Consider the following 16,297-nt stretch of genomic DNA (forward strand, 5'->3'; position numbering starts at 1 on the left):
GCGAAAAACGGCAAAAAATCTCAACTAGATGTATTTCTATTCAAGCACTGCAAGGACTGAGCTGTAGAAACCAGGCTTATGAACTCGCAGCCTCTACTTAAACTCATTTAAGACGGAGCTGAGAGGTAATTAGGTTTCTGGGAACAATAAGCACTCAGCACCTCGTGCAGCTCCAGACCATTCCTTTGTTGTAATTAGGAGAGGTGTGAATTCCTCGTCAGATGGATCACCATGTGCATTCACACGCTACATGTTCACTCCCCCGGCCCCAGTCCCGAGCTTCATGCTGATTATCATGCGTGAAGAGGAGGTAAGGAGGGAAAGAGGAAAGGGGGCTTCTCTTTTTAAGGTTCTCTTGGTGCTATAGGGATCCAGCTCCTCGCCATCCAAAGGTTAATCAATTCTGAACAATATGCCATACAAGCTTTAATAATGCAGCCATTCTCTAATGAGTGGTCCTGCATGCTCATTCAGGGAGGACCGATTGTTTTTTAGGAAGCTCTTACTTTCCAATTACATAGGGCTCAAGCCCTCGATTCAGCGAGGGTAGCTAAAATCCAATAAAGGAATCAAGAGGAAGCCATCACATGACCATCAATAGCGATGCTGGTTATTGACCTGCACACCAGCATTAGAGAAAATGATTTAAATAAAGAATTTATCTTTCTGATTCACGCACGACATTTATTGCATGTCTGTCCATCCTGGAAAGGGACCCCTCCTCTGTTGCCCGGCTCTTTAATTTCCCCGCATTAACTTTGTCCGATATGAGGGTCAAAGGACAGAGGGGGCCGTATTCATATTATGTAGAAAATGTAAAGACCAGTGAGACAAATGTAAAAGTTGTGATATTGGGCTATATGAATACACTTTGATTGATTGATATTCTCTTTAGATTGTGTCTTTGTTCTGTATTTCCAGCCTTCATGTGAAGGTAATAATCTTTCCCTGAGCTCTCCTACCACTGAACAGATGGACTGGGCCTCCTTGCTTAAAAGAGCTGTTAATCCAGAAGGAATATAATTAGTCTGGTTTTTAAGTAGTAATTCGTTTTGCATCGCGGTCTAAATAGTGAGAATCTAGATGTCGATTGACTATAAAAATATAAGATTTGAAAACCTAAATCGATCAACAAAATAACCTGCAACCTGACCCGTGCTGACCAATCCCACTGATGAGAGTGTAATAGCACTCACAATGGTGGCACTGTCTCAAAATAATAAACATGACACCATCTTGGCCAAGCTCAGCTCTCTTTCAAAGTGTCTAATGGATAATATTCCGCCGGGTTAACTGAGTAATTGTCTGTTGTCAACATGCCACGTGTAATTAGGAGTGACTCTTCAAGAGCAGGATTTAATTGTTTGTTTTTTTTCTTCTGGCTTTTTTCCTGCAGGTTATCCACTTCCTGCCATCCGAGTGTCCTTGGCCAGACGACCCTCTGGCACATTCCAGCACATTTCTCTGTCACGGGTCGAGCGTGGAGAAATACATCATCCCCAACGCTACGTCCCACACACACCCACCAAAATCCAGTCAACACAGATATTTACTGCGCTTTAGCAATAAGTGGAAGATGAGCAGCTTTACACAGAGCAGGGAAGTAACTAAGTACATTTACTCAAGTACTGTACTTAAGTAACATTTTGAAAGACTTGCACTTAAGTTGTTAAATTGTAAGCTACTTCTACTCCACTACATTTCAGAGGTAAATGGTGTACTTTTACTCCACTGCATGTATTTAATACCTTTAGTGACTTTACAGATCTGGATTAATGATGGTAAATATCATCAGCCCTTAAATCAGACTTTAGTTCACCTGCAGTAAATTCAGCAGCTACCCTGCAGTATACAAAGCCATTCAAACTAGCTGCACCTTTACCAGCTCTGAGAACACTTTAATGATCAATCATTATAAAACATATCAGAGATATTATTCTGAAATGGACCAATCAAACAATGACTACTTTTACTGTCGCTACTTTAAGTACATTTAGATGAGAGTACTTTCTACTTTTACTTACTTTTTAAGTACAAGTTTTAAGTACTTCACCCACCTCTGGCTTTAAATGACATTAGGATGGTGACCTATGTGTAAAGAACTAAACTGATGATGTGGCAGGCCATGATTGGCCGTCATATGGCAGGTTATATATCCAGCTGGAGCTCCCCTGCTCTCTATGCAGCCCTTTTTTTAATCACCACAGTCAGAACACTCTTTTGGGCCAACTGTGTTTCATGGATGCTCAAGCATGAAAGAGGAATCTTGTTTGGTGGATCCATAGAAATAATGAATAAAAAATGGCTTTAGACTTTGTCACTGGAAAATACAGCATTTTAATTACCGTACATTCCCCAGAGACCTTGCTTGCAAATACAGCAGCAGCTCTTTACGTACCACTGGGGGTTCACTTCATTGCTACGCTAATAATGTTGGCCACTCTAGTGCTGATACACACATTAAATTAATCCGGGTAATGCATACTGGATAAACTTATTATGGATTTTATCAGACTATGGTCATCACAGCTAATGGGGAATCATTAGCGTAGTTTGCATATGAGAGGTTTTCAAAATTAAACAGTCAATCGCCTCATGCTCTCTCTCAGTTGGAGGAGGATAGTGTGCGTAAGGGGGGGTTATGTGCTCTTGACGGGCACCAGTTTAGCATCTTTGGCTTTAGCATTTATTCCCAGTATGGGTCAGCTTCACTGATCTAGATAATATTGTTGCATCAAGTAGCATTTTTCCTGTTGTAGACAAACAAAGTTCTGATTGACTTTTTGTAGAATATTTAACACATTTGACTGATTGAGACTTAAATTGTTTGTCCACTAGTTTACTCTTTAGAGATACATTTTGTTTACAGTAGCTAAAGCTGTTAAATAAATGTATTGGAGTAAAATTACATTATTTTTCTCTGTTAAATGTAGTGGAGTAGAAGTATACTAGTAGCATAAAATAGAAGTACCGTACTAACGTACCTCAACATCAAGTGCAGTACTTGAGTCAATGAATTTCCCACCTCTGTCAGTTTTTACTTTCCTGTGTGTACTTAGCAAACAAACAAGATCCCCTGTGCTAATAAGAAGGATGGAAGAGTTCTTACCTGCTTGACCGGTAGCGATGCTAACGGCGGCGAACAGCCTCTGTGTGCGGCTCAGCTCTGACACCCCGTTGACAGCCTCCACCTCAAAGGTGTAGTTGGCGTGGGCGAGAAGGTCCATGATGCTAACATAAGATTCGACTAATCCGGCCTGCGCAGGAGAGTATCCCACATTGGGCCCGCACGCAACACACTCCTCAGGTTCCCAGCTGCAGCGCCGGCATATGACCCGGTAGGTGACATCTATGCGGCCGCCTGTGTCGGCCGGCGGGCTCCACTCCAGGCTGACGGAGGTCTGGTTGATGTTGTAGACCAGGTTCTGTGGCGCCGAGGGAGGTCCTGTCAGAGGTGGACACAGAGGAAGCCAGAATTATATAACTGAGTGCCAGGAAAAGTGACAGCCAAGAGTGTGCATTGACCGAATCGCTGCTTTCACTGTTCACTGAGAGAGAGCAACACAATGCCAATTCCCGCCCCGCAGCCAAACACTGACACTCAATTATAATAAGACTCAGATCCAGAAAAGCAAAAAAAGTACAGGTGCAATGACAAAGTCAGCTCTGGCAGGCAGCAAGGTCAGCGTGAGAAGGCTGTGGAATCAGGGAGTGGAGCCCAGAGTTTTAATTACATTGATTATGAGATTTTACAGAGTAAGGACTTTTCCAGCTTCAAGTAAGGCCCAAATAATTGTCTTGTTGTCACAGACACAAACATTTACTTTCTTTTGTTGTGAAAAAAGACTTCATGTCCAACTGATTGTTTGCTTAACTACTAAACTTGGTTAGCTTATTGTTATCTCTCATTGAATTTCCTGTTTTAAAACACTTTAATCATGGATTTTAATTATGCATGGCACTGACACAACATGTTATAACAGGCAGTGTGACACATCGGTAGTCATACTTGAAGCTTCTTAACTTAGAAATAACAATTTACTTGCGAGTCCCGCTTATTTAACAGTTATTAACTGATCTTAAAGTTCAAATTCTTCCACGTAAAGATCAATCAAATTAAAGAAATTAGTCTGGTCCAATGAACTTAAAACACCCAATCTTCTGTTCCTGTATCAATTGAAGGCAAAGCTATTCCCCATTTACACACATTCAGTACACACGGAACACATATGGCAATAAATAAATACAAATTAAACTTGTAGGGATGTCCCACCTAATAAATATACGTATATTCACTCTGCTGCATGGTCTGTTTTGGCTCTTCTCAAAAAGTAACTTAAGCTGCTAACTGTATGTTAGCCAGCTATTTCTAACAGTGTCTGTCTGCTGTTTGGTGCCGGGCAGGGGGTGCTGCTGGGTATGAGGACGGTGGGAGCAGTGAAAGTTGCCGATCGTAAACCCAAAACAATTAAACTGACCCACAGAGCTGAGGGGAATGACCAGCCCTTCTTTTACAGTGTACTCATGCATGCAGATATAGCTGCTGATTCATCCAGATGGACTAAAGGCTGTGTTTACGTAACAATTGTTAACAGCCTCAAATCTGCAGCTGCTATGAAAATGCTCGAGACAAGGTTACAGGGGAAAACAGAGGCCCTTTCTAAGTCTTCCTGTTCCTAAAAAACATTCAACAATCCCTGCTGGAAATGGTGGCTTAACCAGGGGTTGCCTGTGAGAGGTATATCATCCAGACAGCAGGACACTTAAAGTTAATGTCCTCCAAAAAAAAAGACTCAAAGCCTGACTCGCCCACAGAATTTATGAAGGAGATTTAAACCTGGATTATCGCCTCGCTGTAACTGCCATATTCAGCTTTACTTGGCATACAATAACCAGCAGCTCCGTGGCATCAGGACCACAGAGCCTGTGAATGTCTACGCAGCGGCACAGTGATGAGCTCATCTCGTAAAACAATGAATTACTAATTGCTGCTTTCATCTTTCAAATTCCAGGCGGTTGCCTTTTATGGCCCAGATGTTGATATAAATAAACTCCCCCTCATGCAGTAAAGATTATATGACTTGTATTCTTTGTTTATGAATGTTTTGAGAACATCTTCATTTTGTTCACAGGCAGAAACGCTGACTTTAATTACTCTATTACTGTATGTTAGTTGAAAGCAATAATATTAAGTTGAACCTATTCAAACTTAATATTGTTGCTTTCAACAAACCTAGTACAGTGATGTGCAATCTGTTGACATAATAAATTTAATTAAAGTCAGTTTTGCGAGCAGTTAAGGATATATTCTTTGAGTGAATCTTGGGGAGGGCCCCTCAACTCATTAAATTTGTCACATTAACTCACAAAATAGGTCATGCATATGCATAGAGCCAAAACTGCTACCACAGTATTTGCGCTCATTAATACAGCACTTGTTTTTCCCTGTTCCACCCATTAGAACCGAGGGCTCAACAGAAACATCCATATTCATGATTATCGGGGCAGATAAGAGACAGGCTGTGGATGGGGAGATGAAAGAGCCACCTGTGGCAGGTGAAGTGGAGAGGAGTGACTGCTGATAGCAACACTCCACTTCAGCCTGGCACTGAGTCTCCACCCCGACTCTCAATCTTCCTCACAGACAAAGGCAAAGGTGTGCCCCCTCCCCTCAACAGATACACACTTGGACACCCACGCACAAACACACACACAGTTCCTGGTCTGATTCTGAGGGGGCTTTTAGTATAGCATTTCCACGGCATGATAACATCTCACTTTGCTCGTGCCACTCTCCTGTGGGTCGCAGGTGCAACAGATCAAAGTGGTGATACTTCAGCAACAAGAGGTGAAAGGAAATGAGATTATACTGACCCTGGATCTGTGTGACTTCAGTTGTTGTTGTTTATCTGATACACTGGAAGCTTTTCTATTCTTACACTAAAGGAGAACTTCAAACTGAAAGCTTGTCAGATCAGCTAAGAACTGTAGCTCTCTTTCAAGTGGCTGCTTTCCACAGTTGTGTGTTTTCGCATAGCAAGAACTACCTCTTCATCGCTGGCTAATCATTTCTGGTATAGGGGGAAATTACAATAAAGGTACAATCATACTTCATTGTCAGCTCAAGTCTGAAATTTTTCTTGCATCACAGCAGCTCTACTAGCATCATCACCAGGGACAACTACTAAGACACAAGGAAACGTTTGTCAAAACATCACGACCACTGAAGAGAAACATCAAAGACCCTCTAACGTAAGTCTGATCTGGCATTAAACTGGTGTTTAATTTGAAGATTCAATCGTGGGACCCTGTATCTCCGATAAAACCCTTTTGATTGGATGACAACCAATCAGAATCTTGTTGGGCGGTGCTAAGCCCAGGATGCCAGCCCAGGATCCCAGTGAAAAAGACAGCTGAAACAAACAGCCAGAGAGAGCCTTTAAAAGTCTGTATGATCGCACGTGGATGAAACAAAACCAGAGTTGTTAGAGAGAGGAAAAGGCAGAGGGAGGCGTCTACGGACATATTCCTTCTGCCTGTTCCACTTCTAACAGGGATCTTCACTACTTTCCAAAGACTATTCTTCGCAGTTCTTTTGAATCTTCTTATTTGTCCTTTGGCGCCACTCTGTTTCTCCATATATGTTCGTTTTGGACTCAGGAACATGAAGCTCTGCCCCCACTTCACCTACAGCACAGCTTTGCAACGCAGCCTAAGCCCTGCGCTGACTGTCTGTCTGCTCATCCCTATACTCAGGGGCTCGTCGCTCTCCTTCTTCTTTTTACTCTTTTTTTTTTCTGTCTCTCACTGCCCCCCTCTATCTTATCTTGTCGTGTTCTCTCCCCCTCACCCTTCCTCCAAGTCAAGTTTCATTTCACGGATTAGCCTGCCAGAGCCCCCACAGTCTGAAATGTCTCAATCACTTGCTAGCTTCCCTCCGATGCTATTGTGAACGAGCACAGCTGAGCGGGTGTTTGTGCTATAGGTATGCACAGTTTAGATTTTCAGCTAATTCAAATGTGTGTACACTGAAACCGAAATGTTGACTTTAAGGAAATGCATTATGTCAACAGATTTAAAATAACTGTTTTAAGTTAGTCGAAAGCAATAATATCAAGTTTAGATAGGTTCAACTTAATATTATTGCTTTCAGCTGACTTAATACAGTTAAGTGAAATTTGTTGAAGTATGACATTTAATTAAAGTCTACATTTCAGTGCAAAAAACACCAATGTACAATACAATAAACTGTAAACTAGCATTTTAAAGAAACATAGTTTATTAGCGGATCATTTTTTAGGTCATGCTTCAAAGCCCATCTCCACTATATGTGGAGTTGTGAGACCTGAGTAAATCCGAGCTTAGGAGAGAAGAATCCGGCGCTTATCGGCCTTCAGAGGTGCTCCGGGCCGCCTTAACCCTCCGCAGCCTATTAGCTGGCTGTGGGTCTAATTGGGGAGCTGTTGGGAGAGGGGCAGCAGGGGTGAGTGGTATTCAAATCGCCCATGAGGTAATCCTCACTCTACAAATGTGTGTTATGACCCCGTGACCCAGCCTCTAATGATGTGGCTGCAGTATAAGGGGAAGCCAATGCAGAAGGGAAGAAGAGGTGGAAGAATATTTTTTTGTTCTCTATCTGAAGGGCCCCTGGCTGCTGTTGTAATAAACACAATTTCAATACTACTTCATTCAGCACCCCACGGAATTCAATAATGGATTTGCTGCTAGCAAAAATTGTGTTCTGCAAGCTAAAATCCCATGTTAGCCTCTGGAGAGCACAATGGCATGTGGACATAAATTAGAATTACAGGAAAAACATTCCTTAGACTGTGTCAAATGTTTTAAAATGTGTGTACCTCAACTGCATTGATAAGTGCTCTGACATTTTATCATTTCCAATTATAACATCCAAGTAAACTAGTCTGGCATTCCAGATATGTTGAGTTCTTTCCAAGCACATATCTTTAAAATATGGTTTGTTTCAATCTGGTTCTTTGTTTCTGTAGTTCTAGTTATCATTTATATTGAATTTGAATACATACCCCCTCCCCCCTTAAGAAACTTGCATATAGATAATGAATGGATGGAATAATCAGGTCAGATAAATCTACTGTGCAGTAATAGCAGTGTTAATCCAATTTAGAAAATGCACAGCTATCTGCTAAGCCATCTATAAAGCTGTTTCCTATCTATTAGTACATATAATACATATTCAAACTCTATACATCATTTGATGTCTGAATGTATTTTTTTATGTGAGTAATCATTTAGGTGGGCTTACACAGAGACGTCCATCCTAATGGTTTGTTTGCGGCTTTCTTTTTGTTTTTCAGAGTCTAGATAGGCAAGCAGTTCCATGCTCGGACTCAGAATCGGTTAGATATGAAGACCGGAGGAGGGTTTGGCAGACTGACTGTGGCCTACAGCCCGAACACTTCTCTGTGTTCTGTTTTGTAATGACATTTACTGTTTTCCTTGGCCAAGCTTTTCAATAAGTGTTGTAAGACATTATTTTTTCCACTATTATTGCTCCAAAAAGAATTTCCAGTGGAATTTTGGAATGAAGACATTGTGGATTGAACTTTTATTCCAGTTGAGGTGAATCTGGGAGTTTAGGACTGGCCTGAAAAATCTGAAACGTTGACTTTAATTAAATGTATTATATCAACACATTTCATTTAACTGTATCAGGTTAGTAGAAAGCAATAATATTAAGTGGAACCTATTTAAACGTAATATTATTGCTTTCTACTAATTCAGTTAACGTTTCAGTTGTTGAAGAGTGGTTCTGATATCTGGTAGCTCCCCCTCCCCACCAGCAACTCCAGGCAAGGGGGGACCCTCTGACGGACATCAACTTGTTGAGCAGGCATATTTTTAAGGGGCACGGGAGGGGTCTTCTCATAACTACCCTTTTCAGCCCCCAGCTCTGCCCAGCACTGCTCACAGCTGTTGCATGATTTATGTCCCCCCCCCCCCCCAAACCTGTCAAACACTCCTGTCTGTGTATGCCTCCAGAAAATGCCTCCCCATGGCTGCACCCATATGTCTCATTTTCTCAACTTTGCATATGAATGGCATGAACAAACGTTTGAAACACAACAGCACTTCTTCCTCCTTCCCCAACACATAGCCTACTTTAAACTACATTATATATTTGCATGTTTTTGGGAACTTCTCTCCTCATCTTTATTCAGCGTGGATTTAGACTTCCGTGTCCTTACATCATATCTTCTTCTCATTTTCTCTCAAATCCTCATAGACACATTCTTAATCGCTATGTGCCAGAGATCCAGCTCTCTGTTTTGCTAAGGCCACCGATATGGTAGCTTTAGAAACCTATTTTAAAAAATCTGTCAATCAAGGTATTTGTTCAGGCAGTGCAAATTCATTTTCAATTACTATTCACTCCTGGTCTGGATAAGGCTTGAAAAAGGAAATCACAGTGTCTATTGGTCACACCGACTTAATCCGCCGATGAATGAGGAAATGCACGTACGGAAAGCCGTGCAAAAATTGCGCCGGGTGGATGAGGAGGAGGGCGAAGTTATTCATACAAGAAGTTAAAAATACATATTTACATATAATGGTATGGGGTCATCAAGTGTAGACCCGAAGTTAATGAAAATGAATAATGGAAAGTGTGCATTAGGCAACTTCAGTAATTACTACGCTACTTGGCCAAGGTGATTACCCAGAGGGGAACAGCCAGAGGACACGGCGAACAAGTGGACACTTTCTCCTGTTCTTCTTAGCGGTGCACGCGAGTCCTGCCCTTGATAATCAGGAGATGTTGGAGTGAAGCGTTAACATCCGATGAGGGTGGTTGGAGCAGTGAGTAATGGACCTGTCTCTCAGAGCTGATCTGTGTGGTTGCCTCTCCTCTACACAGAGACTCGGCGGTTTGTGGTTGTTGGCCAGCTTCAAATTAGCTTAGCCTGAGTTATGTCCTTGTTTGTGTCAAACGCTGATGGGAAACAGTTCAGCAGACAAATCCAAAGCTCTTTAAAGAACTTCAACATGTTTGAAATGGGCTCACTGGGACATTTTAAATTCCTGCAGATCAGATCATTTTTACCTGAACAATTAGACTTTAAAATAGCTGCATAACCTCTTTATGTGAAGCAAGACTCTATAACTCATTCTCCTCAGCAGCGGCTGCAGCCACTAGTGAGAGTCCTTTGATAATGACACTACATTTCCTTTAAACACACCATCATTACAGACTCAGAGCAAGAGGAATCTCACTACAAGCATCCATCAGACATGTTCTCCTGCTGAGGAGCACAAAGTTTACCTCTATTGATATAAAGTGTCAGCACAGAATCTGTCTGAAGCAGTCCCTATTCTTTGGTTCTCTAACAAATTTTAGCTGCCAGAGTAAAGGTACTAAAGGTAATTCAGATCACCTGTTGGAGCTGAGAGCAGTTTAATGTGTTTCCACTCCAACCAATCAGAGTGAGACAACGCCCTTTCCTACGGGCTAAAGAGAAGAAGAGAACTGCACCTTCCACTTCATACAATGTTTGAGCTGATCATTATGATTTGTCATTATCCATATTAAGAAGCGTTTTTATAGTGTTTCATATTTAAATGCTGTAGCTGAAGAAAGAAGAATAAGGCAAAATACAAAATAGAAGTTTGATATTTGAATGATGGATCATTTTTTGTGAAATCAAAGCTCGTTATGAGTGTAAAACTTTTAATGTTTTTATCATTTTTTTTGTTATGCTCTAACTAACCAAATGTTTTAATTAAAATATGTTGTTAGTGGCTTTATATGCTCATTTATTTAATTTCCATCCGCCCATCATAACGATTATTTTCAAGTGCAATTAAAGAATTTTGATAAATGAGGATACATATTTCCCAGGCAGAGACAGAGATACTACTCAAAAAGCTTTAAAGACACAACTAAATGACGTAGAATATATATAAATATATATATATATATATATTATTTAAAACATTAAATCCATACTTCAATCCATAACATCATCTCTTTGAATCTCTGATTTAAGGCAAAGCAGCGCTAATAACATTCTACTTTTTGCACAATATATAAGCAGCACAAACACACACACACACACACACACACACACACACACACACACACACACACACACACACACACACACACACACACACACACACACACACACACACATGATTCTAGCTTGGCCTACTTTGAGTGTTCAGGGAAAAAGTGCCACTGCTCAGGATGTATATCAGGCATACTCAAATATGCATATCTCTTTTTGTTGTTTTTAATCAGCAGAAAATGGTACAAAATAAATGAGCACAATCTTAAATGTTATTTATCTTAATAGATATGTTAAAAAAAGCAAGGTCGAGGGTGCGCATTGAGCAGCCCGGAGCCTGTGGGCCTATCATCAGTCCTGTGATACATTATCAGCAGAACGAAAGCACACAGATAAGGTGCACAGATTATGTTTAGGGTGCTGTTTACCTCCACAGATAAAGCACAGTGCTAACATTTCCCTGCTGGGCTCCTGCTGCACAGTAGCAGGAGGAAGCAGGAACAAAAACAAAGCATGCAGGGAGCACCTTGAAATAAACTTGTTTCAGAAGGGATTTGGAGCAAATCAGCCCCACCCTGCAGAGTTCCCCGGCCTGTGTAAATAAGCCATCAATGGCTGTCACAGAGCTGTTACACTGGCCAGGACGGATGAAGACGCAGGCTGCTGCTGCCGCCGCTGACTGTAATTGCAATCTTTCAGACGGGAAATGGCAAATTGCTCCTCTCATCATTAGCAACCAGCTAAGACAGAAAACAGACATGCAAGCCTGCAAACATAATTATAATGACACACTGGGACTGCCTTGAGACCTCTGCAGACCGACTGAGCAGGTCTGGGCTCTGGACTGATTTTCCTTTTGCATGTGTGGCTTTTTAAATTCACATCCTATCCAGGGATCTGCGCTGTGTTTCCCTAGCAACGGCTGAGGCTGACTTACTTGTGCAGGCCACAGACGGGGGGTCGGAGAGGGCCCGGTAGTAACCGTCCTCACAGTCGCAGCGCCAGGAGCCCTCGCGGTCGTTGAAGCTGTGCGCCGGACAGCGAGAGCACTGCAGGTCCTGGGAGGAAGACTTGTAGAAACCACGGCCGCACGCTGGAGAGGGACAGAAAATAGGATGAGGGCAAGACAGGACAAATAAATACAAGCACTTTCTACATGGACAGTATTACTGTACCGTATATTTTTTAATCCTTTTTAAATGCGAATAGTTATTTATTTTTGAATAAGTGTAAAAGGTAAAATCATACAACTTTTCATCAGAAAATCTAAGTAAAAAACTTATATTCGTAACTGAACTTGTTTTTCTTCTCTAAAATACTCCTGTACCCTTATTCATCTTGCAATCTCAAAGACTTGATCCTATAAAAAAATATTAACCGCAATTAAAACAAAACATATATTTTTTTGTTGAAATATCTGAATAATTTCAAAATAAACTACTAATACCAATATTCCTACATTTTTGATGAGGATGTCTTACAGGAAGTTAACAAATCATTTTGATAACTATAAAATAATCAGTATAAGAAATCAATTCAAAAAGAAACTCCACAGATGCTTTTATTTTCAGTTCACACAAATCAAATTCATTACAAATCCTTGAATGTCTCCAGGTGATATTAATCATCTGCAAACACTGTCAGTTCGACCCTTAGTTCCCATCAGGAGGAGGGCATGACAGAACAAATGACTGCGTTCACATGAATCAGCAGGTATTCCTCTGAACCTGCCCCCCCTTCGGCAAGCAGAAGAGCCATGAAAAAGCGTCACAAATCTCAGGATGAGACATTCGCCTGGGATAAATTACAACTACTTCAAGATGTAAAAAAACAAGTTTATTTTTATTCTGATGAATCCCTAGGGGGGACAGAATAGGGGTCCCTCGTTTACAACGAGTGCTATGTGTGAGAGGAAGCATTCTTCAGCATAGATAAGAGTTAATATCCAGCCCAGCTCATGGATCACTTCAACATTCTAACTTTGACCAAGACGATAAACAAACGTCAGAGACGGACTGACTCATCACTTCTCAGGAGAAATCGCCATTTAACGATTACACCCAAATTATTTACCCACCTGACGATGAGTAACAACTCCCCTGACAGCAAGTAATGACAAACACAGAACGTAAATGCAGTAAAATACTGATTCATACAACCCTCAGTGTGAATGATAAGTGTTTGTTGTTTTAATGCTTGAATTCCAGTAAAAAATATAATGTCTGAACCTGCTTCTGGGTATTTTGGCTTGGAGCACTAAAAAACTGAAACATTGACTTTAATTAAATGTACTATGTCAACAGATTTCACATTAGGTTAGTTGAAAGCAATATGAAGTTGAACCTATTTAACCCTTGTGTTGTGTTCAAAAGCTGTTTCCATTCATGGTGTTCGCAGGTGAATTTTGACCCATGAATTAAAAAACCAAGTCGACAACACTAAAAAATATGTTGTTTTTACTACATCATAAATAACTTGTTATGCATTCATAACCGTACAATCCAATATTGTATGGCCCGAAAACACATCACACCACATTTCTAAGTAAGAAATGTGTTTAAATTCATTCATTCAATTCCCTAAAGTGAAGACAGTGGATCATTTTATTATTGGACTATAATAGAGTAATATTAGAATGCAATTGTCTATAAGTGTCTAAAGTCAAAGAAAAATCTTAATTGGGCCAAATTTGACCCAGAGTCACCCCATGCAGACCCGAAAATCAAATTATACACTTTCTTTTTGGGAGACCCTCAGACTTGACTAAAATTGTCACCATTAAATGGAGTGTTTATATAGCTGTTGTGGAGGATATCATGAAGCCTTGTTCCGATAAAAGGGTATTTATTATATCATTTTAACTTGAAACGGGTCACGGGATACCTGAACACAACATCAGGGTAAAACGTATTATTACTGCTTTCATCCAACCTAATACAGTAATGTGAAATCTGTTGACATAATACATTTACTTAAAGTCAGCGTTTCAGTTTCTTCATTGAGGTGGACCTATGTGACGGGCTGTGTGCAGAACAGAGCTCAGCCTGGTAAAGCTGCAAATCCAGGCCACATGATTCTTTAACTAATCTGTGAGAATTCTATACTTCTGTGAATAGCTTCGCATACAAGCTATCAAATTATACAAAGAAATGCATTTTTCATGCCACAGGAGGAAAAGAGCAATGATTGTCATACTGACTCTCCCCCCAAAACAGATCTTGGTTCTGCGATTTCTTTAGTTCTCTTTCCAGGGGAAAATACATTTGGCCACCACCTCCTGTGACAGGTCCGGAATGAGAAGGATGGAGGAATCTGAGTTTTCTTGTTTTACCACTTCCACAGCGGCACAAATGAAGAGGCCGGGGCTTGGGGTATCCCTATTTCAGCGACATGAAAGCCCTGTCACTCTCCATTTATCGCTCTGCCACAGCCTCGTGAAACAAGAACTTTTTTTTTTCCAAGAGAAAAAAAAAGACATGATTGTATCTCTAATCTCTCTTTACCTTTCAGAGCCGGTAATTGAAAACAGAGCCACGAGGAGATTGAGCGCGGTGGGTCTTGAATGCTGACCGGGCAGAAGGCGTAAACACAGTCCACAGTGCATGCTCATCATATCGAGCTGCTTTTTACTGCGTGTTCACTGCGGATGAGTGATAGCATTGTATAAATAGCAAAAGAAAACATGTAGGTGGAGGGTAAACACCCTCTATGTTGATAATGAAGGGCTTTCTGCAGCAGGTTAGAGAGTGGCTGGATCCCATTTAAGAGCATACTTTCTTCCACTCTGCTGGGCTGTTTAAACATTCTGATAAGCCAACGTGTCTGTTTGTCTTTGGGTTTTTCTGAGAGCTCATCTGCTGGGTGGCCGGCGTGCGGAGGCGGAGCACCCGGCTGGGACCGCCGCTGTCTCCCATTGAGACCCCCTCTCCAGCATACAAGAGCATCCACAGCCCAGATTAAGATGAGCACCAGGCGGGGAAGGGGAGGGTTTGAGAGTAGACTCAACTTCGCCAAATAACTCAAATATATTACCACTTATCTCTTATGCTGTATCCAAACTCAGGGTACCGGCCGATACCGTGCAAATAAATATCATTCATCACCTGCTAAACAGCATTCAAATCACTAAGGAAGGCTACATCATTTTTAAACTCCAAGACAACATACACAACTGAAAACCTTGACTTTAATAAATGTATTATGTCAACAAATTGCACGTAACATTAGATTATTTCAAAAACAAAAATTTCAATAAGTTCAAATAAGAAATATTAGGTTCAATTTAATATTATTGCTTTCAACTAACCTAATACAGTGATGTGCAGTTTGCTGATAGAATACATTGAATTAAAGTCAACGTTTCAGTTTTTTAGTGTACAGATCTTTGTTCCCCCCTGTTTTTATTCAGTTTTGTTGGACATTTAAAACAACTATTGTTTCTACTCAATGTTTTAAAACTATTTGCTGGGAAAGTCTGCAGATATAAAATATACTTCATGCATTAAATCTTTGGAAATATTTAATCATGTGGATTTACATGTACTTGTCAGGGACTGTGTACAAAATCACACTCAGGGAAGTTTTTTTCCACATTCAATTCCAAGCTAGTAATGTAGGACGTCTTTTTCCAGAGTTTAACCACAAAGGCATACCATCATATAAAAATGCAATTAGTTGAATCACTGTGCCATGGTATCAGCAGTACATTTTAGCATTATATACATCTCATGGCATCAAACTGAAAGCAAAGACCCGCAAAGTGTTAATTGTGACGGATACCTAATCTGTTTAACATAGCCAGTGTCAGAACTCGTGCTAATGTACCCGTCAGCTGTTTACCAGCTGTCTGGTCGTCTGACTGATAGCGTTTCTTCTCCTTTGAGAATTTTCTGTTGCCATGATCCCCAAGCTAGGAAAATACTTTGGTAAATTAGAAACTTGGAAAATAAAAGCCCTGTTTAAATAAAGTGGACTTGCCCTTTAACTCAAGCACAACACTGTTCATTTTCTATGTTTCTTTTCCCGCTGCCGATGGGGTGTTTACCAGTGTGTCCCACTGTGTTTGGCACCCGGAAATGTTTACAGAAGCAACAAGGCGGCAAATGAGGCCTCAAAAATCCAATGCCTGTATGACACAGGGAACTAAGTGCTTCTGCAGCTCTCCCCACCAACGGTAGAGCATTGAGTGACAAGTACAAACACGGCCGTCCCAGCCCTGCATTCCAGCAGCCGCAGCGGCAGCACACTGCACGCCA

The 16,297-nt window shown here is 41.0% G+C and overlaps 1 protein-coding gene across 4 annotated transcripts in view; it reads right to left on the reverse strand.

Annotated features, from left to right (window-relative positions):
* The window catches only part of epha7 (eph receptor A7), a 79,390-nt gene that overhangs the window by 47,719 nt on the left and 15,374 nt on the right, over positions 1-16,297 (reverse strand). For all 4 annotated transcript variants that reach the window (XM_063902025.1, XM_063902023.1, XM_063902024.1 and 1 more), the window contains exons 4-5: positions 11,980-12,135; positions 3,110-3,445 (exon numbers count right to left, since the gene is read on the reverse strand). In XM_063902025.1, the coding sequence (XP_063758095.1) occupies positions 3,110-3,445; positions 11,980-12,135 (492 nt within the window). The remainder of the gene's footprint in view (positions 1-3,109; positions 3,446-11,979; positions 12,136-16,297) is intronic.

This window comes from Eleginops maclovinus, chromosome 15 (genome assembly GCF_036324505.1).
Source record: "Eleginops maclovinus isolate JMC-PN-2008 ecotype Puerto Natales chromosome 15, JC_Emac_rtc_rv5, whole genome shotgun sequence".
NCBI lineage: Eukaryota > Metazoa > Chordata > Actinopteri > Perciformes > Eleginopidae > Eleginops > Eleginops maclovinus.